This window comes from Microcaecilia unicolor, chromosome 6, assembly GCF_901765095.1.
Source record: "Microcaecilia unicolor chromosome 6, aMicUni1.1, whole genome shotgun sequence".
Lineage (NCBI taxonomy): Eukaryota > Metazoa > Chordata > Amphibia > Gymnophiona > Siphonopidae > Microcaecilia > Microcaecilia unicolor.
The window spans coordinates 43,972,695-44,000,512 of record NC_044036.1 but is presented as its reverse complement, the minus strand read 5'-3'; the positions used below and the strand labels follow the sequence as shown (position 1 = coordinate 44,000,512).

Sequence of the window (27,818 nt, the reverse complement as noted above, 5' to 3'; positions counted from 1 at the left end):
CCTCTGTTGTTTTCCCTCTCTCTCCCAAATCCTTCCCTCTGTTGTTTTCCCTCTTTCCCCAATCCTTCCCTCTGTTGGTTTCCCTCTTTCTCTCTCTCCCCAATCCTTCCCTCTGTTGTTTTCCCTCTTTCTCTCTCTCCCCAATCCTTCCCTCTGTTGTTTTCCCTCTCTCTCCCAAATCCTTCCCTCTATTGTTTTCCCTCTCTCTCCCCAATCCTTCCCTCTGTTGTTTTCCCTCTTTCCCTCTCTCCCCAATCCTTCCCTCTGTTGTTTTCCCTCTTTCCCCAATCCTTCCCTCTGTTGGTTTCCCTCTTTCTCTCTCTCCCCAATCCTTCCCTCTGTTGGTTTCCCTCTTTCCCTCTCTCCCCAATCCTTCCCGCTGTTGTTTTCCCTCTCTCTCCCCAATCCTTCCCTCTGTTGTTTTCCCTCTTTCTCTCTCTCCCCAATCCTTCCCTCTGTTGTTTTCCCTCTTTCCCTCTCTCCCCAATCCTTCCCTCTGTTGTTTTCCCTCTTTCTCTCTCTCCCCAATCCTTCCCTCTGTTGGTTTCCCTCTTTCTCTCTCTCCCCAATCCTTCCCTCTGTTGTTTTCCCTCTTTCTCTCTCTCCCCAATCCTTCCCTCTGTTGGTTTCCCTCTTTCTCTCTCTCCCCCCAATCCTTTCCTCTGTTGGTTTCCCTCTTTCTCTCTCTCCCCCCAATCCTTTCCTCTGTTGGTTTCCCTCTTTCCCCAATCCTTCCCTCTGTTGTTTTCCCTCTTTCTCTCTCTCCCCAATCCTTCCCTCTGTTGGTTTCCCTCTCTCCCCAATCCTTCCCTCTGTTGGTTTCCCTCTTTCTCTCTCTCCCCAATCCTTCCCTCTGTTGTTTTCCCTCTCTCTCCCAAATCCTTCCCTCTGTTGTTTTCCCTCTCTCTCCCAAATCCTTCCCTCTGTTGTTTTCCCTCTTTCCCCCAATCCTTCCCTCTGTTGGTTTCCCTCTTTCTCTCTCTCCCCAATCCTTCCCTCTGTTGTTTTCCCTCTTTCTCTCTCTCCCCAATCCTTCCCTCTGTTGTTTTCCCTCTCTCTCCCAAATCCTTCCCTCTATTGTTTTCCCTCTCTCTCCCCAATCCTTCCCTCTGTTGTTTTCCCTCTTTCCCTCTCTCCCCAATCCTTCCCTCTGTTGTTTTCCCTCTTTCCCCAATCCTTCCCTCTGTTGGTTTCCCTCTTTCTCTCTCTCCCCAATCCTTCCCTCTGTTGGTTTCCCTCTTTCCCTCTCTCCCCAATCCTTCCCTCTGTTGTTTTCCCTCTCTCTCCCCAATCCTTCCCTCTGTTGTTTTCCCTCTTTCTCTCTCTCCCCAATCCTTCCCTCTGTTGTTTTCCCTCTTTCCCTCTCTCCCCAATCCTTCCCTCTGTTGTTTTCCCTCTTTCTCTCTCTCCCCAATCCTTCCCTCTGTTGGTTTCCCTCTTTCTCTCTCTCCCCAATCCTTCCCTCTGTTGTTTTCCCTCTTTCTCTCTCTCCCCAATCCTTCCCTCTGTTGGTTTCCCTCTTTCTCTCTCTCCCCCCAATCCTTTCCTCTGTTGGTTTCCCTCTTTCCCCAATCCTTCCCTCTGTTGCTTTCCCTCTTTCTCTCTCTCCCCAATCCTTCCCTCTGTTGGATTCCCTCTCCCTGCCAAGTTTGGCGCGAACGGCGCGAACGGCGCGAAGACGCGATGCACGCGGCACCAGCCCCTATTTCCGGCCGCTGCTGCTTCTCCTGTTGTTGAGCAGCAGCGGCCGCTACACAAAGAAAAAGAAGATTAAAAAAAAATTGAAACCTGGCTGAAACGCGGCACCCCGGCACTGTAGACAGCCATTAGGCATTGGCTGTTGCCCCGCAACCGCTCCTCCTCTTGCCTTACGTCACTGCCCCTGGAGGAAGACCCCGGAGGAGCGCAGTGACGTAGAGGCAAGAGGAGGAGCGGCTGCGGGGCAACAGCCAATGCCTAATGGCTGTCTACAGTGCCAGGGTGCCGCGTTTCAGCCAGGTTTGAATTTTTTTAAAAATCTTTTTCTTTGTGTAGCGGCCGCTGCTGCTCAACAGGAGAAGCAGCAGCGGCCGGAAATGGGGGCTGGCACTGCGTGCGGGACATGGACTCACGGGGCGGGGGGAGCAAAAAAAAAAGGTGCCGGTACGCCGTACCGTTGCGTACCGGCACAAAAAAAGCACTGTCAACGCTACTGTCCTGCTAGCAGGAGAAAGGCCACAGGAAGGGAAGGGAGAACAGGGAGTATGAGACCGACTGAGTCACAGGAGAAAGAAAAACCCTGGGGAGGGAGGGGAGAGTGGCAATTTAGAGGGGGGGGGGCTGACAGATTGAAAGGCGAGGAGAAGAGCAGGGTCAGGAATCACTACTGCGGATTGGCAAACGGAGTCCTTAGTGTGCTTAGAAATATAGATAATATAGTCTATAAATTTTATAAATAAAAAAATCCCTATTACCATGTTTGTGTTATATTTTGCTTTAGTGTTATATATTATTGTACTGTTTTTGCATTGTTTATTTTTGGTTTTATGTTACTCATTATGTATGTCATTGTAATCCACTTTGGTCAATACTCAGCTGTATATAAGAAATATAAGTATTTAGAAATAAAATAAATAAAAAAAGCAAAGCAGCATGGGACCTGCAAGTGCTCTGGCCACATCCCCCCTTCTCCCATATATCCCGTCAGCAGGTCAGTAACAAGAAGCCTGTGAGGCACAAAAGAGATGAAGTCATAGAGTCAATAAATATGTGCCAACACACAGACCTGGTGCTGAGGTTTTGGTTTTTTGTTTTGTTTTTTTCGCCACCAGCAATGCCCATAACTCTAAAGCAAGAAGATTTTGGCACCCTTGATCAATCACTTCTCTTCATATCTCCTGGGAGACCCCTCTCCAATTTTTAGGGCTCCAGCGAGAATCCCCGCTCTAGATACTACTACTACTTAACATTTCTAGAGCGCTACTAGGGTTACGCAGAGCTGTACAATTTAACAAAGAGAGACAGTCCCTGCTCAAAGAGCTTACAATCTAATAGACAAGTGAACGGTCGGTCCGATAGGGGCAGTCAAATTGGGGCAGTCTGGATTCACTGAACGGTAAGGGTTAGGTTCCGAACGCAGCATTGAAGAGGTGGGCTTTAAGCAAAGACTTGAAGACGGGCAGGGAGGGGGCTTGGCGTAAGGGCTCAGGAAGGTTGTTCCAAGCATAGGGTGAGGCGAGGCAGAATGAGCGGAGCCTGGAGTTGGCGGTGGTGGAGAAGGGTACTAGCAAGGCTCCAGTTCTCTGCTGGTGGAGTGGAAGATCTTGTTCTGGCCACAGGACCCAAAGCCAAGTTAACATGGCACTGAATACCAGGTTTATATGGGGTCACAGTTTAGCTACAGATTGATGTTCAGGAATGCCAGAGTCAATGAAGAATTAAGACTTTTTACATATGGCCTATCCAGTCTGCTCATCTATACCATCTGCCAAGATGGAGTGGTCAGTAGGCAGCCAGTTCCTATAGAATTTCAGGGTCATTCACAGGCTGGAGAAGAAACGTTTTAGAGAAGGCTAGGACAAGTGGGGCATCTGTCTTGGTGAGTCAGAGGCAGTGTAAAATTAGTTTGAAAAACTCTAAGCCAAGTGGAAAACTGGTCTCCCAGTGACAATTGAGGCCAGAAAGTCAGGTGAAGGAGGAATCAGAACAACTGCAGTGTCAGTGTTTCTTTGCACGCCATTACTAGTTGCATTTTACTAGGATGTTGCTCTTATTGTTAGACTGCTCTTAGTACAGTGCTAATTTCTTAGAATGCTGCTAGAGTACTTTTATGCTGTTGCTACCATGTTAATTTATGAGCAATGACATTTGCCAAGTAGTACAGGATATAAAATACAGATATCTTTCTCCACCATATGGAATGCAGTCTTCCTAGCTGTATGCCATTCACTTACAACTCCTGAGCTGCTTTCTAACTATCAACACTCATATCACAATAAAAAAAAAAGATGAGATGAGCAGGAAATTCTTTGCATTACAATTTCTTACCAAACAGCAGGTGGAAGCACAGCTTGGAGTTTTGTCACTCCTCCATCAATGGGAATAAGAAACTGGACGTTGTTAAGGGCTACTGGTGCTGTCATGGCCTCAGTATTATATTTGTAGTCTATGCGCAGGTCAGTGCTCGTTGGGTCACATCGCCAGCTCACAGCAAGATTTAATGGAGTAGACTGAAGACTCTGGGTGGACACCTTACAAAATGATAACACATTCTAACTAGGTCATAACGGCAGCTAAATCTTGTTGCTTTCAAATACTTCAAAAGATAACCAGCCATTAAGGGGATAATTCTATAACATGGTGTTTATGTGGCATATACTTTCTCATATGGAATACTACCATAACTGGGTATATGTGAGCATCTGTAGTTAGGCATCAGCACTTACACCAGCCACAGAGCTGGTACAAATGCTCGCACTTAAATGCCAAAGATATGTGCGTAACTTATAGTACTCTTTAAGCTAGGTGTGTAAGTGCAAGTCCCACCCGTGCTCTGCCCAGACTCCACCTACATGTACATCCACCTGTCAAATATGCATTATGTTGTCCTTTTACAAAGGCGTGTTAGTGTTTAGTGCACGCTAATCATTAGCGCATGCTAAAAACGCTAGCGCGCCTTTGTAAAAAGAGCGCTATGTAAGATATGAACGTTTGCAGGACAGCACTTAGGCAGAATTTTGGAATTTACACACATATAAGCCATTATTCTAAACATTTACATGCATAATTGACACAAACATTATTGCTTATAGAATTGTGTCCCAGTGGAGAGGGAAAATATATGAATATCCACATGATTAAAATTTATGTATAAAACTCAAATCATAGAACTGTATATGTATGTTCAAAAGAAAGAAGAAAAATCCCTGATAAATTTAATCATTACACCCAAAAAACTGTTATAGAATAATAAAAAAAACATTATATATGAAAAAAATAACAAACACTATTAATTTTGTAGCATTCCATATTTATTGATGTTGTAGTCAGGATACTGTGAACATCTTTTGAATTAATGAATTGTTTGTACTTCCTCCCACCAAGTATGTTGATGGAATGTGAAAAATCTTTTTCTTAAAGTTAACATTTTTTAAAGAGCAGTGTAAACAAGATTTTTTTCAAGATCATCATATGACTTGTTTGCATTTGAGCTATTTGCTACAGATCAGCAAGTCATCATTGTTTGTGATAAGGCATGCTATCAGGAGCAGTGGAACACCTTTTTGGTTTGCAGCGCCAAACTAACCAATCTCTGCTTCCATCCTCCAAGCTTCCTAGTTGCTAATGTTTGGGCAGAAAGTTGATCAGACTATATACCCTTGTGGCCTATCTCGCACTAGTCTATGCATTTTATAAAGATTTCAAATAAGTAAATAAATATGTAAAATAATTAAGAAGAGTTCTTTGTAAACACAAAATGAAGAAAAACTCTCGAAGACGGAGTGATTTGGATATCTTTACAGATTATTCATTTGGTTCTACTAAATTAATTTGCCCCTTCTACAGGCTAAGCACTTGCTTTGGTTTTCTGATGACCTCACCTGGTACTTTAGCATGTCCACATTGTAGTAGGTGGCTTGTGGTTTCTGTTCTGACACTTTCTTTAGATGAGTCATTAAATTTGGCATGTTTACCCAGAATTCCTTAGCATTGGTGTCAGTTTGTGTGTTATCACTGTTCAAACAGGGGGAAAAAAAACAATGAATGAAGATGTTTGAAACAAACTATTTTTTAATGAAAGAAAGAGGTTCTAAATTGCCTATTTGCAAACAAAGCTACCCAACTAACTCTAGGTTATACTTAGCTACATGAGGCATATTTCTCTTTATTAATACACAGTGGTCCTTCCTTACTATAATTCCCTCTACAAAAAAGCTTGATATGGATACTAAATATTGACTTGTTCTGTTTACACACAATTTGTTTTTCTTTAAAGAAAAAAACCTGTAGCTGAAATGATGTTGTAAATATTAATTTACAATATTTACTACAGCTGGTTACTGCTGGAAAATGGGCAGGCCTGTAAAATAGCTTACTCTAAAATCTTTCAGCTTAATCTAATAAGTAGATCAGAATTGTCAAATTAATTCCAGTGTGTTCATGAAGTCACATTCCAGGACTGCTATTCCCTGAACAAACTGGAGCAAACTCTCCTACTGACTTGTATACACTACAGTAGAGTACATATATCATCGTAATCTCACCCTTCCAGAAGGATCTCCACTGCAGTGAATAGATGTACTGAAGCAAATGCCCTGACACTGTACTCAGTTGAGAGAGTTAACCCTCCATTGTCCCAGGTACAACAGCTTAGATTGTGAACCCACTAGGGACAGAAAAAGTACCTGCACATAATATATGTAAACCTCTTCAGTCGTACCACAGAAAGGTGGTATATCAAATCCATGATCCTTTAATCCATCTAAGTTGTTTTGTTGAAAAGACAGAGCTAGAATGGAGTCTTACACGTTCAGATCAATTAAGCCACATTACTCTCAACTATAGTCTTCAATGAACAACAAGAGGTCTGATTTTCATGGTAATTAGACTATGCAAATTAGCTTTGTTCTTAAATCAAATATATGATTAAACACATATGAAAATTGGAATGGTTCAAATAGCTCTACAGTGGCAGTCTTGCAATACTTCCTGATATTGACAAGCTGACAAGTGTTATTTGATGCAAGTAGTTGACGCAAGATGATATTTACCAGCAGAGGAGTTGGGGATTTGGCAGGACGTGCTCTAACCTGCTGTAGTTGGTTATGCGGAAGGTTAGAGCTGCTGGTGCCGGATTATTAGCAAAGTGTCTGGTGATTCCAGCTGGAAACGAGAGCACCATTTCTCCAGTTATCTTCACTATACATCTTCCCAGTAAAACAGGTGCAAGGAAGAAAAGGAGAAGATACAAAGAGGTCTTGAATTTCAGTTTTTATAGTCAGCACACTGCAGCAATTCAATTAGTCCAAAATGTTTCCATACCAAAATGTTAAAAAACAATTTGGGGGGGGGGGGGGGGGGGGGGGGGTTGAAATTCAAAGTGATTTAAATGGCCAGAAATGACTCTTGGCCATTTAAAATGCTTGTCCAGGGCTAACTAGACATATTCAGTGGCACTTAACTGGATAGTGCCTCAGAAAATGTCCGATTAGCCCCTAGGCTGAAACCAGCTACTGTGTGGACATTCCAGATTTGGATTCGGCACTTGGCCAGTTAAGTACCAATATTCAGTCCTTAATCGGCTAAGATACCGCATAAAACACAGTTCTATCTGGAGTAGAAGCTTACATAAAATTGATCATTATCAATTGTCTCCATTGTTTAAAGTATTTCCTGTGGCTTTTTTTTGTTACATTTGTACCCTGCGCTTTCCCACTCATGGCAGGCTCAATGTGGCTTACATGGGGCAGTGGAGGGTTAAGTGACTTTGCCCAGAGTCACAAGGAGCTGCCTGTGCCTAAAGTGGGAATTGAACTCAGTTCCCCAGGACCAAAGTCCACCACCCTAACCACGAGGCCACTCCTTCTCATGATAAAACTTTGAAAGAACACTTTTGGGACAAAGTACTAAAAATTGCCCTACTTCAAAAGAAGAGGCAGGGCAGATTTAAACAGAATGGATGGTACCATGGAGGACTTCTTTTAAAAAAAAGCAACTTAAGACAGCTGGAATGTTGCTGGCATAGACATCATACTCCAGATCTTCTGATTCGATGTAGGAATGCTCAGCCTATTTACAATCATGAAATAAGACTGGCTAAAAATAATTTTTATTCTACATTAGTATTAGGAAGTGACAACAGAACTCAACAATTGTTTCATTTTGTTAAGAATTTGACGGATAAATCTGATAAATCAATCTCCTTCTCAACAGTCTCATCAGCTGAATTGTTAGGGACAAAATGTTTACCTTACATAAAGCAAAGATACTTACCTGTAGCTGGTGTTGTCTGAGGACTGCAAGCCAATTATTCTCAAATCTGGGTGATGTCATCCAATGAAGCCCGGTGTGGGCACTGACTAGCAAGTACAGTAGAAAATTCTAGCAGCATCCCACCACGCATGCACTGGTGCCTTCCTGCCCGAAACATGAGCACGGGCCCTCCAGTCAGGTGAAAAAGCAAAAAAAAAAAAAAAAAAAAACCTATAACTAAATTCAACTCCTAGGGGAGGTGGGAGGGTATTTGAGAACAATTGGCCTACCGTCTTCAGAGAACACCAGCTACAGGTAAGTATCTTTGCTTTCTCTGAGGACATGCAGGACTTCTTATTCTCACATCTGGGAATCCCTAGCAACCAGGATTAATGAAAATAAGAAAGATAGGATAACTGGGTCTTGAAACATAGAGACAAATTTCAATCAACCTGAAATTGTATATATGTAAGTGTAGCCTGGAACAGAACAAAACAGGGCCTAGGAGGGTGGAGTTGGATTCTAGACACCAAACAAATTTTACAGAACTGCCTGTCTGAACCAACTGCTGCATCAGGTATCCTGATCCAGACAGTAGTGAGATGTAAATGTGTGGACTGAAGACCACGTTACAGCCTTGAAAATCTCCTCTATGGAAGCTGATCTCAAGTGGGCTACCGACACAGCCATGGCTCTGACATTGTGAGCTGTGACATGTCCCCCAAGAGCCAGCCCAGCCTGGGCATAAACAAAGGAGATACAATCTGCTATCCAATTTGAAAGTGTGCATTTGCCAATGGCCACCCTCAATCTGTTGGGGTCAAAAGAAACGAAAAGCTGCTTGGACTTTCTATGGGCTTGAGTCTGCTCACTTGCAGTCTAAGTTATAAAGTACACTTTCGCCAGGATGGGCATAAGGCTTTGGGAAATACATTGGGAGAACAACTGACTAGTTAAGATGGAACACCAACAGTACCTTAGGAAGGAACTTAGGGTGCTTGTAGAGAACTCTCTGTTGTGATGAAATTAAGTATACGGTGGGTGAGCTACCAGGGTCTGGAGCTCATTGACTCTGCATGCTGAAGTGACTGCCACCAGAAACACAACTTTCCAGTCAAGAACTTCAGATGACAGGTATTCAGAGGCTCAAAAGGAGCTTTCATCAATTGGGTGAGGACTACGTTGAGATCCCATGACATAGTTTGGTAGGGGCCTTTGTGAGCAACAAACCTCTCATGAAGTGAACTAAAAGCTGTACAGAGACAGACTCGACTCCTACATAGTGATAAGCTCCAATTGCACTAAGAGTTGATTTTCAAACCAGACTCAGAAAGGTGCAGGAGGTACTCAAGCAGTTTTTGTGTAGGGCAAGAAAAGGGATCTAAGACCTTGTCCTCACACCAGATGGCAAACCTCTTCCATTTAAAAGAGTAACATCTCGTAGTGGAACCTTTCCTGAAAGCCAGCAAGATATGGGAGACACCCTTAGGCAATCCCAGGGGTTGGAGTTCTACACTCTGAACATCCAAGCCATGAGGGCCAGGGATTGGAGGTTGGGATGCAGAAGGGAACCCTCGTTCTACGTGATGAAGAGTTAGAAAACAGTCCAATCAGAGATCTTCAGAGGATAACTCCAGAAGAAGAGGGAACCAGATATGCCATGGCCAGTAAGAAGCAATCAGAATCATGGTTCCCTGGTCCTGGCTGAGTTTCAGCAAGTCTTATTAGAGATATGGGAGGATATGCATGCAGAAGTCCTTATCCCTAATGCAGGAGAAAGGCATCTGACGCTAGTATGCCATGTGACCTAAGCCTGGAGCAGAAATGAGGGACCTTGCTGTTTAAAGGAGTGGCCAAAAGATCCACCAAGGGGTGACTCACTCTCAGAAGACCTGCCAGGCTATGCCCATGTTGACACCACTCATGTGATTGCAATATCCTGCTCAGTCTGTCTGCCAGGCAGTTGTTCTTGCCGAGCAGGTAAGTGGCACGGAGGGCCGTACCATGAAGTAGGGCTCACTGCCACATGCTGACCGCCTGCTTGTTGACATAAAAACATTGCAACCTGGTATGAGAACAAATTGGTTCTGGAATCAATCCCTGAAAGCCTTTAGAGAGTTAAGATGAACCCATCAGTAAAAAGGATATCCTCACTGAAATTTGGCCATGTATTACTGTATTGTATAGAACAGTGTAGAAAAGTGAGCATAAAATACAGCCTTTATTAGTGATGTTTCCACCATGTACAATAATTTTTGAAGCTCTTTTAGTGATATTCAGTTATGATTTCATGATATTTATATCTACATATGGGAAGCTTTCAAATAAATTAAAAAGCTGTCAAATAAGTAAAAAAAAATATCTTTTGTCCTCTACCTTTTAAGGCACTGCCTATCCAACTGGAACAGCCTTTTACAGATGGACCACGCATAGGCAGTCCGCTATTTCTAATAATCTTTTGCTATTGTTTTCAGTAGCATTTGCTATTGTTTTGGGTGAACCAGTGTGGTGGCAATCTCCGCCTACTGCCAGCAAGCTCCGCCCACTGGCTTCAACCCACATAATGGGCTAGATAGCCTTCTACCATCTCCTATTCTCATCTAACCTTCTTGGCTGCAGCCATCTCCCTCACAAAACTAGTGAAAGAGAGTGCCTCTGGTAGAGATTTTCGTCTCTCTTGAGGAGGAGAGGGGTCATCCATACCATATGTCTCCGCCTCCAAGAAGTAATGTGGATTCTCATCTGACTCCCAAGAGTGGTCCCAATCAATCAGACTCCTCAGCATACTCACAGGCAGCTGAATGAGTCTACACCTACTTTAGCCTGGTAGAATAATATCCACACCCCAAAGAGCCCCTCTGCTAGTGGTGCAAGTGCCCTCGATGCCTGAGCAGGAGGCCCCTGCAGTAACTGCACCAGCTCCTCTCTGAGCATGCTCTGGAACCACTCATCAAAAGTGGGCATTGGCAAAGGCATGGGAGCCAGGGCAAAAGCAGTCTGAGAAGACATCGGTGCTGAATTGGTGGAAGGGACTGGGCTGCTCAGTGACTTCCACACCGGCACCTCTTCCAAGGAGGGGGACCGCTCTTCCCAGTGCCGGTGCTTCTCGGGCATCAGAGAATCCAATGTACCAGTTCTCCTGGCACTGTGCGCTGAAGAGGACTGGTGCATATGCTTCTTGGGCTTCCCCCCGATCCATAGAGCCTCAATCCCCCAGGACCAAGGACGATGCTGAACCTGTGCTTGCCTTATGTGTCGGGTCCAATGCTGACCGGTCTCAGGGCCTGCTATCAGTGCCCGGTGTCGAAACAGGTGGAGACCCACTTGATGCCGAAGTTTGAACAGCCATGGAAGTCAATTCTGCTAATACAGAAGTCAATGGTCCGGTCTTTGAGGAGCCAAAAAGTTACTCTCTTTGAGCCAGTCGCACCCACTGAGTTCTCACCTGCATTTTTATACAGAGATCACAGTCAGAGGGGCATGATCTGGCCCTAGGCAACCAATGCACTAATTGTGCGGGTCTGTGACAGAAATCACACGTCTACAATTGGTGCACCTCTTGAAGCCACTGGGGGTCTTCTGAGACATCGAAAAAAGAATGTTGGCCAAATTAAAACATGTCAATCTTGAGCTGCGGCCTAAACCGGGTAGCCACATGTGAAAATAAAGAAAAATTCTAAAGGGCTGAAAAATTCTAAAGAAAAATAGTCGGGTTGGAGAAAACAAAAATAACTGAAAAAACAATGACTAAACATAAAACAATGACTAAACATAAAAGAAACCCGCACGGGAAGGCACTCTTTCTTGAGAAAAGCAGAGTGTGAGGAAAGCACACGTGAACACGTCCTCTCAGCTCCGCAGAAAAAACAAGAATGGAGGACCTGCGCTCGCATGTTGAGTGGGATGCAGCTAGAATTTTCCATTGAATTCGCTAGTCAGCATCTGCACCAGGCTCCATTGGATGATATCACCCAAGCCACCAAGAATGCGTCAGCTCCACTGCAGTAACTGATAAACCAGTGCTTAAAAATAACACAAAAGATATTGGCATTGTGTTTTTGGCACCTTGAAAACGATATGCTTAAGTTTCCTTCTTGAGTATTTTTATTGTGTTTCTATTTATTTTTAACATATTTATAAATGACCTAGAGATGGGAGTAACTAGTGAGGTAATTAAATTTGCTGATGACACAAAGTTATTCAAAGTTGTTAAATCGCGGGAGGATTGTCAAAAATGACAAGAGGACCTTACGAGACTGGGAGACTGGGCGTCTAAATGGCAGATGACGTTTAATGTGAGCAAGTGCAAAGTGATGCATGTGGGAAAGAGGAACCCGAATTATAGCTATATCATGCAAGGTTCCACGTTAGGAGTCACGGACCAAGAAAGGGATCTAGGTATATTCGTTGATGATACGTTGAAACCTTCTGCTCAGTGTGCTGCTGCGGCTAAGAAAGCAAATAGAATGTTAGGTATTATTAGGAAAGGAATGGAAAACAAAAATGAGGATGTTATAATGCCTTTGTATCGCTCCATGGTGCGACCGCACCTCAAATATTGTGTTCAATTCTGGTCGCCGCATCTCAAAGAAGATATAGTGGAATTAGAAAAGGTACAGAGAAGGGCGATGAAAATGATAAAGGACGACTTCCCTATGAGGAAAAGCTAAAGCAGCTAGGGCTCTTCAGCTTGGAGAAAAGGCGGCTGAGGGGAGATATGATAGAGGTCTATAAAATAATGAGTGAACGGGTAGATGTGAAGCATCTGTTTACGCTTTCCAAAAATACTGGAACTAGGGGGCATACGATGAAGCTACAATGTAGTAAATTTAAAACGAATCGAAGAAAATTTTTCTTCACTCAACGTGTAATTAAACTCTGGAATTCGTTGCCATAGAATGTGGTAGAGGCGGTTAGCTTAGCGGAGTTTAAAAAAGGTTTGGATGGCTTCCTAAAGAAAAAGTCCATAGACCATTATTAAATGGACTTAGAAAAAAATCCACTATTTCTGGGATAAGCAGTATAAAATGTTTTGTACTTTTTTGGGGATCTTGCCAGGTATTTGTGACCTGGATTGGCCACTGTTGGAAACAGGATGCTGGGCCTGATGGACCATTGGTCTTTCCCAGTATGGCAATACTTATGTAATTACTGATATTAATAGTGAATTCTATTAGGTGTTTTGTAAGATTTTTTTTGTTGCTGTTATCCACAGATTTGATTTCCACACTGTCTTGTCCAAGCAATATGCTCTCTTAGTTATGCACATTTCACTCTTTATGCATTTATATTGTTTATATTTATGCTCCTGTATTGTTTTTTTTAATGATTCTTAAGCATGAGGCTTGTTTATAGTTTTTTTATGACTGTACTGAGCACTGTGCTATCCATTGTAACTTTATATTGATTTTTTAATTTATTTTGCAGTTTATAGTTTTGATATATGCATTGGTATGCATGTTACTATTACATTCATTTTTTTCATTTATGCACACATATTGGGTTCACTTTTCACGTTGTGCAGTCTGCTATATTATTTCATATTTCATATGGGAAATGGAACTTGATATACCGCCTTTCTGTGATTTTTGCAACTACATTCAAAGCGGTTTACATAGTATATACAGGTACTTATTTGTACCTGGGGCAATGGAGGGTTAAGTGACTTGCCCAGAGTCACAAGGAGCTGTAGTGGGAATCAAACCAAGTCCCCCAGGATCAAAGTCCACTGCACTAATTACTAGGATACTCCTCCACTCATATGTGCATGTACTAAAGAAGACATGATGTCTTATGATTGTTTTCTGTAGTATCACAGCCCTGAGGCAGTCCATGTTTGGGGCGAAACGTGGACCACATTGGATGATTTTCTAATAAAAGTTGTTGTTTTACTGGACCTGCTGTTTGTTGTTATAACTGTAATTCAAGTTTAATTTCCTGAGAACCACCAGGGATACCGCAAATACCAGGATCTTGAAGCAATTTTAAAGCTAAAGGCTCAATGCATAATACAAATAACGTCAGCGACCGGGGGCACCCCTGGCAGGTACCATAATTTATTATGAAAGGGAGGGGGAGAGAAAGAATTCCATTCACCAAGACATGAGCCATTGGCTCCATGTATAACAGCTGAATCCAAGTCAAAATTAGACCCCTAAAACAAAAGCCTTTTTCTTTTTAAATGAGGCATTTGGGGATGCCTACATTTGCCAAGGGAAGGAAGCAGGCATGTGGATAGCTTCCTCATTGTTCCTTATTTCTGTCAGTGACCGTCCCTATTTTCCTTTTTGTGTCTGATAATTTGGCGTTCCTTTCTATTTCTTAATGTTTGATTGTAATCTACTTTGTTTTGACTTCAAGAAAGGCACTATATCAAGTGCAATAAACATAAACATAATCCCCATCATAGATCCTATTCCTTTTCCCTTATGGCTTTATTCCCATCCACTGTCACATCATACAATGTATAGCAAAGTGTTGCTTTAAAATGAAGGCTCCATTGATACGTTTATATATTTAAATCTGCAAATTACCTAGTCTATAAGTAAAATATAGCACCTTTTTTCCACTTAACAGCTAATCAAAAATAATAGCCATAGAAATTAAAATCAGGTATAACACTTAGGTTAACAAGTGAATCATGCTGCCAAAGTTAAGTCACTCTACATGACTGCTGTAGTCTTACAAGCTTTGCTGGTAGCAGCTTTTTGGAGCTTTTCAGTTGGCCTGTTAGAAGCCACTCTAAGGATAGTTTATAAAGGGGCCCTTTGTGGTTCTGTAATGGTCATATGAGCTCTATTTTAAAAAAGGGAGGGCAAGAAATGATGCAGTACTTACTTGTTTGGATCAGCCCCTTTAAAATAAGCATTGACTGTTTCTGTGAAGGCAGCTGCTACAGGAAGGGTGTCCTGTGCTCCCATAGTCAAAGGGCTGGGGCCTCGTGAAGAGCCTGAAACAGAAGAAACAGCTGTTAAGAACCTACAGTATGTCAGAATGCAAAGCATCACAGCCACTATGAATCACACACCAACAATGAAAAAAAGAAAAATGTCAAATATCCAAATGTAATCACAAAAAAAGGACAAAATTAGCTCAGATAACTGAACAGAATCATAAGCATTCTATTCTCAAAAGCGATGTGCAAGGGCTCCATGTTGAAAATCATTTTTTCTCGTTCTGAAAACAGGAGCCAGGCAGATGTGAATGATATAATGTATAAATTCAGGCAGAGAATTCTGATTATTAGTGTAAAGGTTTACTTTTTCTGATACACTGTGCAGTTTTTGCATGACAGTTTATATACATTTTCTTTTCTATACAAGAGACCTATTTTATTTAACCTCACCATTTAATCTGAAAGTTTGCTAACACTTTGTTTTTGCAACTGTTCTGGTGTATCTCATTATTGGTGTAAAAGGAATAACTGCAATATTTAGAGGCATATTTTCAAAGCACTAAAACTAGATCTCCAAGTTTGCAAGAAGTATGAAGATTTATTGAATTATTTCATGAAATGCTTCTATTAAAAAAAACTGGATGCAGATTTCTCAAAATTGTCAAATCTGTAATGAAGTTTGAGTGTATTTATCCAATTTGTGGGTTCACAGCTTGCAGATTTCATGCAAGTTTTGTGAATCCTATGAATACATGATGAATATGCATGGTATTCAGTCAAAATTTCTCCAGATTTGCTGATAAAAGTCTCATGAACTTCCCTACTGAATCCAAGGGATATTTGAAAACTCAGTGAATATACACATACATATAATGCACATACAGTGTGTTTTTTTTCTAGCAAAAAAGGGGTGATCACTGAGATACCCAATCCACAATAGCCAGGCCCCCTGCAACCATTGAATGACAAGGCAGAATTGGTGTGTGAAGCCAGAGCTCTTTCATTAAAACTTGGGGTCCATTGGTCAATTTTAGCAGACAATAGAAAAGGTGCCGGTACTCAGTACCCCCTCAAAGAAAGCCCTGTGCACATATAACCACAAAAGAAAAGGATGAAAAAAATGAAACCCTCATCTATCATTCAAAGTATCTAATAGGAAACAAATTGGGGAAATATTCAACAAACTGAATGTCTTGAAAGAAGACATCAAAACATGAAAAATTCCACCTGGTGAAAATGTCCACACCTGCAAAGTAGGCATGCATTGTGGCTTAGTATTCTGTAAAGAACACTAGACACCTACTTTTGTTTATAGAATTAGCTTCCAACTTGTGCTTGGATGGACAATTTGTGGCTGGTACCAATGCTTATTTGCATTTTAATCTTTTGAAATCCTATTGAACACATATATGAAAGACCATACCAATTCACCTGACAGTACATGAAAGAATACAATTTAATTTTCTTTTCAAGTTTTGTCCTTATTTGATTTTTTTCATGTTTGCTTGCTAAGCATGCTTTAGAGAGATGCAAGTTCTCATCTGGAACTTGCTGATCCTGGAACATAATCACCACAAGGGAGGACACACCCCTCATGAATTTGGTGAAACATTCCACCAAGGACCAAGCCCCCAGCTCTTAAAGTCTGAGTAGCCTCAGTTATTCCAGCTATTGTGGCTTGGTTGGTCTGGTTTAGAAAATCAGCGGATGGCCGGTTATATCGCCCAATATAACCGGCTATCTTTAAGCTGCTAACCAGCAATATTCAGCTGCCCAAGAGTGATATCTTTGCTTATTTACAATTACAACATTATATATAATCACTGCCGAGAGAGGCTTTGACTCTGGAAACTTGGGAATGCTTTAACGTTATGTTTGGATTGGATGCTCAGTCCCGCATACCACTGACATACTTCCATGCACATTTAAGAGAACATATCAAACAGACTGACTATACCAAAGTGGCACAACAATGGAGTACAGAGCTGGGAGTACAAGTCACTCAGGAACAATTGGAAACAAGCATTAAGAGGATTTACAAGTTAACTGAAAATGTGAGCTGGTGGGAAACTCAGTATAAATTCATATTTCGTCTTTGTATTTCACCGCACAGAGCATACCGGGCCACGCTGCGAGAGACAGATTCTTGCCCAAAATGTGGAAGGACAAATGCACATTTGGGCCACATGTTTTGGACATGTCCTAAAATACATAGGTTCTGGAATAATGTAGCTGAGCATGTATCAACAATGTGGAAAATTAAGTGGCGTTTTTTGTCTATGAGGGAAAAGTCTCAACCACTACAGCTATATTCTATACACCTGAGTGTTCATTTTATAGCCTGTAGAAAAAGTCATCATAGACTTGAAAAACCCTCGATTTTTTTCTTATATAGAATTTTTTGTTTTCTTTATCAAAAAGTAAAATCACTTATCTTGCCAAATATTCATTTGGACAGGCGCTTAGTCCAATTAGATCATGAAATTGCAATGGTTCCTACGGTCCCGTTTCGAGTCTCTTCGTCAGGGAACCTTCTTGCACCTAAAGTACTTTGTTAGTTTTCCTCTGGGGAAGATCGTATCTTCTGTAAAGAAATTTGTTCCCTGACGAAGAGACTCGAAACGGGACCGTAGGAACCATTGCAATTTCATGATCTAATTGGACTAAGCGCCTGTCCAAATGAATATTTGGCAAGATAAGTGATTTTACTTTTTGATAAAGAAAACAAAAAATTCTATATAAGAAAAAAATCGAGGGTTTTTCAAGTCTATGATGACTTTTTCTACAGGCTATAAAATGAACACTCAGGTGTATAGAATATAGCTGTAGTGGTTGAGACTTTTCCCTCATAGACAAAAAACTCTGCTTTATATGTATTTAGATTATCTGGTATTGACAGCAGAGCATCTGCGATAGCTGCATATATTTAGAAAATTAAGTGGCCCCATTCCCCAAAGCAATTATTTAATATGTTTACCATACAAGGTCAAGTGCCTTCTGGAGCGAAGGCTTTTCTGCAAAGGGCAAGCTTGATGGGGAAAAAAGCAATTTTACAAGTTTGGCTAGCAGCAGAACACCCCACGGTTAGCCAATGGCGCTCCCTAATGATTCAAATGTGCTTGTTAGAACGTAAAATTACAACGGACCTCTCTTCACAAAAAGGGGACTTATTTTGTAAAATTTGGTCTCCATATTGGGACACCCTGGTCTCAGTGGCAAGGAGCAGAGTGTTGAATTCCTGAGGGAAGAGGGGTGGGGGGAGAGAGGGGAGGGAAGTAGGAAGGGGGGAGAGGGAGGGGAGAAAATATGGATAAACTGTTGGAACATTTATCTGTACAAATGGTAATGGAAATGGACAGGCATAAAATATTGATTTGTAAGTTTCAAGTGTACTGAGAATGGATAATAAATATGATTATAAAAAAAAATCGGAGGGAGGGGGCCTGGAACTGGAAGGGAGGGAGGGAAGGAGAACGTTGGAGGAGAGTGACGTCAGGAGCTGGTTACCATCGCAGGTAGCCTCATTGGAACGTTGCAGGAGCAAATTATTATATTAGATTATTAATTGTAGTAATGTCAGGACCCTTTGGCACCTTTGATCACCATTTGTATGCAACCTGCTGTAATAGGTGCATTTAACAAACTCATGATCTTCTGCAGGTTCACATCTTAACATATATAATAAAAGAAGAATAGCAAATAGCAAACAAGAGCTCTTACATATCCACACAATGCACAGTAAGGAGGGGTGAGGGGGAGAGGAGAAATGCTGGACATGGATGGAGGGGAGGAAGGAGATGCACATTTATTGAAGGAAGAGGGAGAGAGGAAAAATGCTGGACATGGATGGCGGGCAGTGAAGAGAGAGGAAGGAGATGCATATGGTTGGAAGGGGATAGAAGAGAGAAGAACTGCTGGCCATGGATGGAGGGGGGGAAAGAGAAATGCTGGACATGGATGCAAGGGATAGCATGAATTGAGATTAGGGAAAAGGAAAAGAGGAGAAAAACTGCACATAGGTGGAGAAAATAGGCAAAAGCTGAATCCACTCTATAACTCCTCCAGTCAAGTCCATGGAGGAAGAAAGGAGGAAAGTAAAGAAATAAATGGCCAGGAAGCCCTGGAAACGGAGTTAAGAGAACAGGTAGAGAGCAGCGAAATCTGAGACTGGGACTAACATGATCAAAAAACAAAGTCACCACATAACAAAGATAGAAAAATGTATTTTATTTTCATGTCCAATTTGAGAATTTACATCTGCTGTCTTATTTTGCACTGTATAGGAGGAAACGTGTTTCTGTTTTCCTGGTATTGTGCTGCACACAGAATCTGGCTTCTTAGGATTTCACGTTAATTTTTGCCTCTATTTGAAGAGGGATGCTATCTCTGTTCTGCATGTGTGACTGCAAGGCCAAGTGTCTGAATAGGGATCTGTTTGCTAGGTTCTGAGATTTTGATAACATATTGTGTTTCAGATTTGGCAAGACTGTTCTCCTAATTCCTGGTCTGTGTGCTAATTTGGTTTGTGTCATTTTGGGTATACTGGAGCTGTAACAGCTTACAGAAATTATTCATAGTGAAAAAATAATCACAACTTATTTTTCTTCTCCTATACTGGTGTAATATTTTCAGTAATGCCTGTTTATATGTGCCATGGCTGGCAAAAAGGGTGTGACTACTGTGGGTTTGGCTACCATATGGGTGGAGCCATATTTAATGACCACGCCCGTAAGGTTACCAATAATGGGTACCAGTACCTTTTTTCCTACAAAAAAAGAACTGCAAAAAATTAAGAAATGAACAAATACATTTTTAAGACCTTTCAAAAAGTAGTTGAGTGAACTGTTGTAAATAGACTACTCCATATTTTTCTGCCTTGGAAGGCAAAAACATCAAGAGACAGATTTTTAGAACCCCTTAGATGCCCTCTATGACATAAGAAAGCAGTGGCGTACCAAGGGGAGGCAGTGGGGGCGGTCCGCCCCGAGTGCACGCCCTGGGGGGTGCCGCGGCGCGCACCTGTGGGCTCCGACTTCGCTAGTTCGCTGCAGCTCCCTCTGCCCCAGAACAGGTTACTTCCTGTTCCGGGGCAGAGGGAGCTGCAGCGAACGAGCGAAGTTAGCAAAGTCAGAGCCCACAGGCGCACGCTGCGGCACCCCCCCCAGCGGCGTGCAGTCGGGGGGGGGGGTGTCATTTCGCCGGGGGGGGGGAGGTGTCATTTTGCAGGCGGGGAGGGGGGGGGCGCTGCACCCGGGGGGGGACGCATTGGTGATCCGCCCCCGGTGCCATCCAGGCTAGGAATGCCACTGTAAGAAAGTTTTCTACCATAACTGAATTAGCACCATAAACACATTTATTTATTTGTTACATTTGATCCCACATTTTTCCACCTATTTGCAGGCTCAATGTGGCTTACATAGTACCATAAAGGCATTCGCCAAGTCCAGTAGAGAAACAGATACAAGGTGATATTGTGGTCGAATAAAGGTACACGTGTTTCAGGTACAATGGGGATCGAGGAGAGATAGATCACAGGCTATTTTAAATTCAATTTGAGGTTCTAATCTTAGCCAATGTAAGTTATTCAACAGGGGGCTAACGTCATAAAACTTGCCTAATCCAAAGATCAATCTAGCAGCTGTATTCTGCAGAAGTTGGAGTTGCCACATTTGTTGTTTACGTATGCCATAATATAAAGAATTACAATAATTCAATTGTCACAAAACACCTAGCCACCCACCTGGGGTCTACCCCATGGCCACTCAGAGGGTCTATCCCCAGCACAGCTCAGGTCTGCCTGCACCTGCCACTTGTGCTCTACACTAGCAAACTCTTGCCACCGACTGGGTCCCAACCGCCTTTGGGCAAGTCTCCTGCTCAAGGTATTCCCCAAGTTACTGGGGCCACACTCTCAGTGGTCCCACAGTTCCTGGAAAGCACTCACAGACCCAACACACAAACCACCAGGATTCTTAGTCAGTCCAGACAAGCAGAGGTAATAAACTAAAAATGTTTATTGTCATAAAAATATTGAACAGTGAACCATAAAAATAGATGGAACAAAACAGCACATAAATAACAGGTAACAGAATCTGGCTCAATTATAAAATTATCTATTCATTACCTAAATAGTGCCTGGGAAGTACAAGAAATATAGCTGCTCACTGGTTACAGAATATAACTGCTCACATGGTCTAAGTAAAGAGGTCTTTCTCTCTCTACTTGCAAGCTGAGACTGGAGAAAAATCCAGTATTTCCTAGATGAATTTGAACTCCTGGGCCAATCAGAACCCAGAACAACAAGTTTTAAAAATAGCTGGCCACATCACTGCAGGTTGCCTCTTATCTGTGTTAACTAAAGAGGGTACAGTCTTTTCTCTGTAACAGCTTTAAACATAAACATGCACCACCTGCTGGTCCAACTACAGAAATACACTTCAAGAAATAATACAGTTTACAGGCTTAAAACACACTGTTTTGTCACACCAATAATGGAATCCAAATTGAAAAAAGAATATCCTTACGAACGCATTAATCTAGTGCTCATAAGATAGCTTAGAATCTAAAATTATACCAAGTACTTTTGATTTATTATCAAATGTTAAAGAAGTACCTGAAAAAAAAATTATTATTTCAGAAGGAGAACTTCTGCTTGTCACCAAACTATACTAACTTTGTTTTCTGTGTATTCAGTTTAAGAAAGTTAGCTGAAGCCCAATCTTCAACTATTTTTATATAATGCTATACTAATGAAAAAGTATTCCCCATAGAATCTTGAACAGGGCACAAACAAAAATGTCATCTGTATACATTAATGAAAAAATATTCAAGGTTTGTAAATAATCTCCCAAATGGCTCATGTAAACATTAAAAAGTTGAGGTGACAATGGGGTGCCTTGAGACACCGCAGTTTGGCTTCCAACTCTTTGGTGCTATACCATTCTTCAAAATGCTATATTGTCTATTTCCTAAGAAGGATGAGGAGTGTGGTAGCCGTGTTAGTCCACGCTTAAGGTTATCAATAGAAATCAAACAAAATAAAACATGGAAAAGAAAATAAGATGATACCTTTTTTATTGGACATAACTTAATACATTTCTTGATTAGCTTTCGAAGGTTGCCCTTCTTCCTCAGATCGGAAATAAGCAAATGTGCTAGCTGACAGTGTATATAAGTGAAAACATTCAAGCATTACTATGACAGTAAAATAGATACCATTGGAGATTCTACATGGAATGTTGCTACTATTAGAGATTCTACATGGAATGTTGCTATTCCACTAGCAACATTCCATGTAGAAGGCTGCGCAGGCTTCTGTTTCTGTGAGTCTGACGTCCTGCACGTACATGCAGGACGTCAGACTCACAGAAGCAGAAGCCTGCGCGGCCACATTGGTGATCTACAAGGGCTGACTTCTACATGGAATGTTGCTAGTGGAATAGCAACATTCTATGTAGAATCTATAGAAATCAAACAAAATAAAACATGGAAAAGAAAATAAGATGATACCTTTTTTATTGGACATAACTTAATACATTTCTTGATTAGCTTTCGAAGGTTGCCCTTCTTCGTCAGATCGGAAATAAGCAAATGTGCTAGCTGACAGTGTATATAAGTGAAAACATTCAAGCATTACTATGACAGTCTGACAAGATGGGAGGATGGGGGTGGGTCGGAGGTATGCATGGGGACATCAAAGCATATCATTGATATTCTAACAGGATGGGTGTGGATAGGTGAGGGATCTTTCACTTGCTCATCTTCCAATGTGGTATATATCATTCAGTGTAAAAAATGTAATGAAGGATGCTATATTGGAGAAACAGGCCAGATGCTTAAGACAAGATTCAATTTACATAGACATCACATGAACAATACAGCCAGTAGGGCCCCCACCCCGGTGGGACAGCACTTCACAGAACCAGGACACTGTACCAGTGATTTCACAGTGAGAATACTGAAAGGTAACTTTAAAACCATACAAGAACGTAAGACCTTTGAAGTCAGAATGATTGAATATTTTAACACCCAACAGAAAGGACTTAACAAGGATCTGGGGTTCCTAGCCCATTACAAACCATAAAGTTGTATGTCTCTGTTGATCACCCCACCCCTCACCTATCCACACCCATCCTGTTAGAATATCAATGATATGCTTTGATGTCCCCATGCATACCTCCGACCCACCCCCATCCTCCCACCCTGTCAGACTGTCATAGTAATGCTTGAATGTTTTCACTTATATACACTGTCAGCTAGCACATTTGCTTATTTCCGATCTGACGAAGAAGGGCAACCTTCGAAAGCTAATCAAGAAATGTATTAAGTTATGTCCAATAAAAAAGGTATCATCCTAAGAAGGATGAAAACCATTTAAGAACTGATTTCCCAATACCCACTTCACATCATGATCCACGGTGTCAAATGCTACAAAAATATCAAACTACAATAGGACAGATTCCTTACCCAAGTCTATCTATCGCTTTATTTCTGTTTTAAGCACTATAAGCATTGTCTCTGTGCAATGCATTGGGCAAAACCTGTGCTGTGATAAATTAAATATATAGATTCTTCTAAAAAAAAGTGAGAATTGATAGTTCACCAGAAAGTCAAGGAGTTTCGCTATCCAAGGAATACTTGCCACTGGTCTAAAATGTTCTACTTGAGTAAGATCTCCTTTTATGTTTTTAGAAATGGGAGTAAGAGCAATCGAAGCAATTTCATTAGGCTAAATACCCTCCAGCAACACACTGTTTATAAGTGCAGTATGCCATATTAAGATTTAAGTACATAAGTATTGCCATGCTGGGACAGACCAAGGGTCCATCGAGCCCAGCACCCTGTCACCGACAGCGGCCAAAAGAACAAGCAATTTGTCCCGCCCATCCTAGAAATACTGTATTATTCCCTCGTCCATTCAATAATATTCTATGGCTTTTTCCTCCAGGAAGCCGTTCAACCCTTTTTTGAAGTCCGCTAAGTTAACCGCCTTAACCACCTTTTCCGGCAGCGAATTCCAGAGTTTAACTACATATTGAGTGAAGAAAAATTTCCTCCGATTCGTTTTAAATTTACCACACTGCAGCTTCATTGCATGCCCCCTTGTCCTAGTATTTTTGGAAAGCGTAAACAGACGCTCTACATTGACCCGTTCCATTCCACTCATTATCTTATAGACCTCTATCATATCTCCCCTCAGCCACCTTTTCTCCAAGCTGAAGAGCCCCAGCCTCTTCAGCCTATCCTGATAGGGAAGTCGTCTCATCCCCTTTATGATCTTTGTTGCCCTTCTCTGCACCTTTTCCAACTCCACTATGTCTTTTTTGAGGTCACCCTTCCCAGAATTTTTCCTATCATAGTATTAGACACAGGGGAAAATTCATTCCATAATCTATCTGCTGGTATACCAACTATCTGGTTAACCCATAGGAGTCAACTTTTCAAAATTATTGGGGATGCTAAACCCAATGAAAATGACCTCTTCTTGGACACAGTCAAGGAGTTTGTTCAATATTGGGGGTGCTCAAGCACCCGCAGAGCTGGACTTGTCATTCGAGCAATGCTAAATGAGCATCACTATTATTTAATACAAATAATTGTCTAATGTTGTTAACCTTACACTGAAAAAAATGGGTAAATTGATCTGCAGAAGGCTGAGATAATTCAGAAGTATTCCTGTACTAGTTAATTCAATATAAATTTTGAACTGTGTTTTGGAAGCATTTTCAGACTCATGTATCTTTTTATCATAAAATTGAACATTTGCTTCCTATATTGCCTTTTTATAATCCCGAATACTATATCTCCAAGCCTGATACAAATTATACTCTCTAGTTTTTCTCCACTTTTCAGATCTTGCAAAATGCAGTGCACCAGGGATTATCAGATTTTTTCTTTAATTTTCTATATAAAGGCGCTAACCTATTTAGTACTCCAAAAATAGCAGTATTCCTTACTTGAAATTATCCCTTGTGCGTTTGAAGGAGTAGATTCTGTGTTAAGACCCCATTACAAAAAAATATCTTTATCTGGAAACCTATGAGACATAATTTCCTTTTTATTCTTCCAGCCATTCTCAATAATTATCAGATTTTCAGGAATTCTTAGATAGAAAGTAGAGAGATAATGATCAGTCTATATAACAGGTTCCCAAGATATATTTCCTACCAATGACTCTAGACCATTATCTCTAGAGTAAGCTAAAAAAAATCCAGCATATGACCTCTATTATGTGTTATATTCATAGGACTGAGCTGCAAGTTTAGCAACAACAGGAAACTTGGTCAGCATCATTTTCTAGATAAAGATTTGTATCTCCTAGTAGAACCAGTTTATCAAACAGCAGACTAATGACTAAAAACCTCAGTAATTTTCTTACAAACTAAATTCCAGCAACCAGGTGGTCTATAAAAAAACAGAAATCCAATAGTGTTCCTACTCCCATTGTCTAAAAATTGGCAAACCATATATTCCAGCTTCTCCTCTATTGATTTTTCTATAAATTTAAAATTATACATATTCTTATATAACAATGCTAAACCTCCTCCCCGTTTATCCACTCTATATAACCAGATGAACAAAAAGATGGAATCAAATGAGAGTTCAAGTCAGGGAGCCATGTTTTGGAAATAAAAATCAACCCAGGTTGTCTATCACTAATTAAATCCCCTATCAACTCTGTTTTACACAGAATGGGCATTAAAATAGATACATTTAGTAACCCCAAACTTTCTTCAACAGAGTGATCTATATTAATCCTGATGAAATTTTGTTTCAAGGCGTTCCTATTTTATGAAATGATAGGTAAATGCTTGATAAGAGCATGCATTTTAATTCGTTGGAGTTTATTTTTCTTCCTAGATTGGTTTTTCATACTACCTTGAACATTAACGACCAATCTGTCAGTTCTGTTTAATGAAATCAAAACAAACAAAAGATGTAATGATCACCAAAATATTTAATTTGTGTTTTTGTCTCATCTTGCCTTAACAGTTATAAATGTTGCAAGTCCTAGTTGTCAGAAACAGTTCTCTTGGTAAAATATGCTATTTCTTTATTCCTGTGGAATAGACACACTTAAAAAGAACCCAGACTAGAATTTTTTTTCCTTTTGTCATATATAAACATGTGCACTCACACACACACATATGAAATGTCATGGTTACTATATTTGACACCAGTGGTAATTTTGATTTGGTTTCCACATTATTTATTTCCTCTACGTTTTGTGTGTAGTGTATGTATGTGTGTGTAGTGTGTGTATATACATGCGCACACACATACGCACATGTATATAGATATATAGATTGTGTGTGTGTGCGCGCATGTTCACATATACACACTACACACAAACTTTGCAGGAAGCAAATAACATGGAAACCAAATCAAAATTACCACTGGTGTCAAATATAAGTAAACCATGACATTTCATATACATTGGAAGAAGGGTTCATGGTACAGAAAAAGGGTAGGAGAATAGTTTAGGGGCTGGTATACTATGTACTGCTTACCTTCAAAAGTCAAATAAAACTTTCCTCTGTCAAACCATACGAGGGAAGGCTGCTCACTCTCTGTGGCCAGGAGTTGAAGGAGGAGTGGGGAGAGAGAAGGACACAAGGTGAGTCACAGACCAGGTTATTCATCTTAGTATGTGGCAGGGAAAGGCACTGCAAGCCTTTGATGGAAAGGATAAAGAGAACTGGAAGGGTGCAGCGTTGTTTTGGAATCATCAAACAGAAGCAGGTGGAAAAAGCACAGAGGGGAGCTTTTTGTTAAAATGCATTTCTTTTCTGACACAGAGGGAAAGAACAGGTTTTCTATCATGCAGCTAACCGGAGTAAGCTTTAACAATATGATTGTGCAAAACCAATTCTAATTTACTCACTTTTATAATGGTTAACTCCTAAGCAAATGATACTCTGACATAAAATACTAAAATTCCATATACTGTCAGAACCGAAACAAGGCGGCCCTTTTACTAAAGTGCACCAAGTATTGAATGTATAAATTAACGGTAACTGTTACCGTGCTGGCGTGATAGTGCTCCCTGATATATGTGCTAACTGCATACCATGTTATGGGGGCAGGAAAAGGGTATGGACTGCACAATACCGTTAGCACACAGTACATCAGTTCATGCTGTCACTGGTAGTGATAGCATGAATACATTTCTAAACAATAATTCTATAATTGTGCACCCACATATGTGCCCAGAGAGTGTCTGATAGGCAACTACTTACCTTTACAAAACATTAGCCTAACTGGGTATATACAGTATACGCACTGAGGCAAGAGTACTTACACCAGCTATAGAGATATGCGCATAACTTCTAGTCCCACCCTAATTCCATCTACGTGTGTGCCTACCTATAAAACATGCACTATGGACCATTATTCTAACCATTTACATAGGCAATCAGTGCATAATCATAGGGCTTGCATTATAGAATTACCCCCAAAGTCAGTGATTCTCAACCTGGTCTTTGGGACACACCTAGCCAGGCGGCTTTCAGGATACCTACAATGAATAATTATGACATAATTTGCATACAAGGGCAAGCGAATGTATCTCACGCATATTCATTGTGGGTATCCTAAAACCTGACTGGCTGGCCAAGTGTGTTCTGCAGACTGGGTTCAGAACCCCTGCCCTAAGTGCATCCACAATATCTGTATGCAGACTTACCACATGATAAATTATTTTTTAGTGCACTAACTTATGGGAACATGGTAGAAATGCTCCCAATAGTTAATCCAAAGGCTTCAAATATACAGTGTAGTAAGTGTAAAACTTTGCTGCACTTTAGTAAAAGGGTCCCCAAAATGATCTTGGTTCATTTTATTCATCCTTTAAAAAAAAAACTTTTTTTTATACTATTTAGTTGCTGATTTTCCCTCTTCTTTGACAAAACTATTGTGACAATGGAAACAAGCATGATTAACATACTTTGAGTAAGGTAATGTTGTTAACATG

The 27,818-nt window shown here is 41.0% G+C and overlaps 1 protein-coding gene across 8 annotated transcripts in view; it reads right to left on the bottom strand.

Annotated features, from left to right (window-relative positions):
* Window positions 1–27,818, bottom strand: part of SGIP1 (SH3GL interacting endocytic adaptor 1) — a 247,057-nt gene that overhangs the window by 13,679 nt on the left and 205,560 nt on the right. For 5 of the 8 annotated variants that reach the window (XM_030207461.1, XM_030207465.1, XM_030207462.1 and 2 more), the window contains 5 exons: window positions 26,356–26,415; window positions 14,788–14,899; window positions 6,750–6,905; window positions 5,580–5,712; window positions 4,027–4,229 (listed from right to left, as the gene is read on the bottom strand). In XM_030207461.1, coding sequence (XP_030063321.1) covers window positions 4,027–4,229; window positions 5,580–5,712; window positions 6,750–6,905; window positions 14,788–14,899; window positions 26,356–26,415 — 664 coding nt within the window. The remainder of the gene's footprint in view (window positions 1–4,026; window positions 4,230–5,579; window positions 5,713–6,749; window positions 6,906–14,787; window positions 14,900–26,355; window positions 26,416–27,818) is intronic. The other 3 variants (XM_030207464.1, XM_030207467.1, XM_030207468.1) reach the window with 1 other exon arrangement.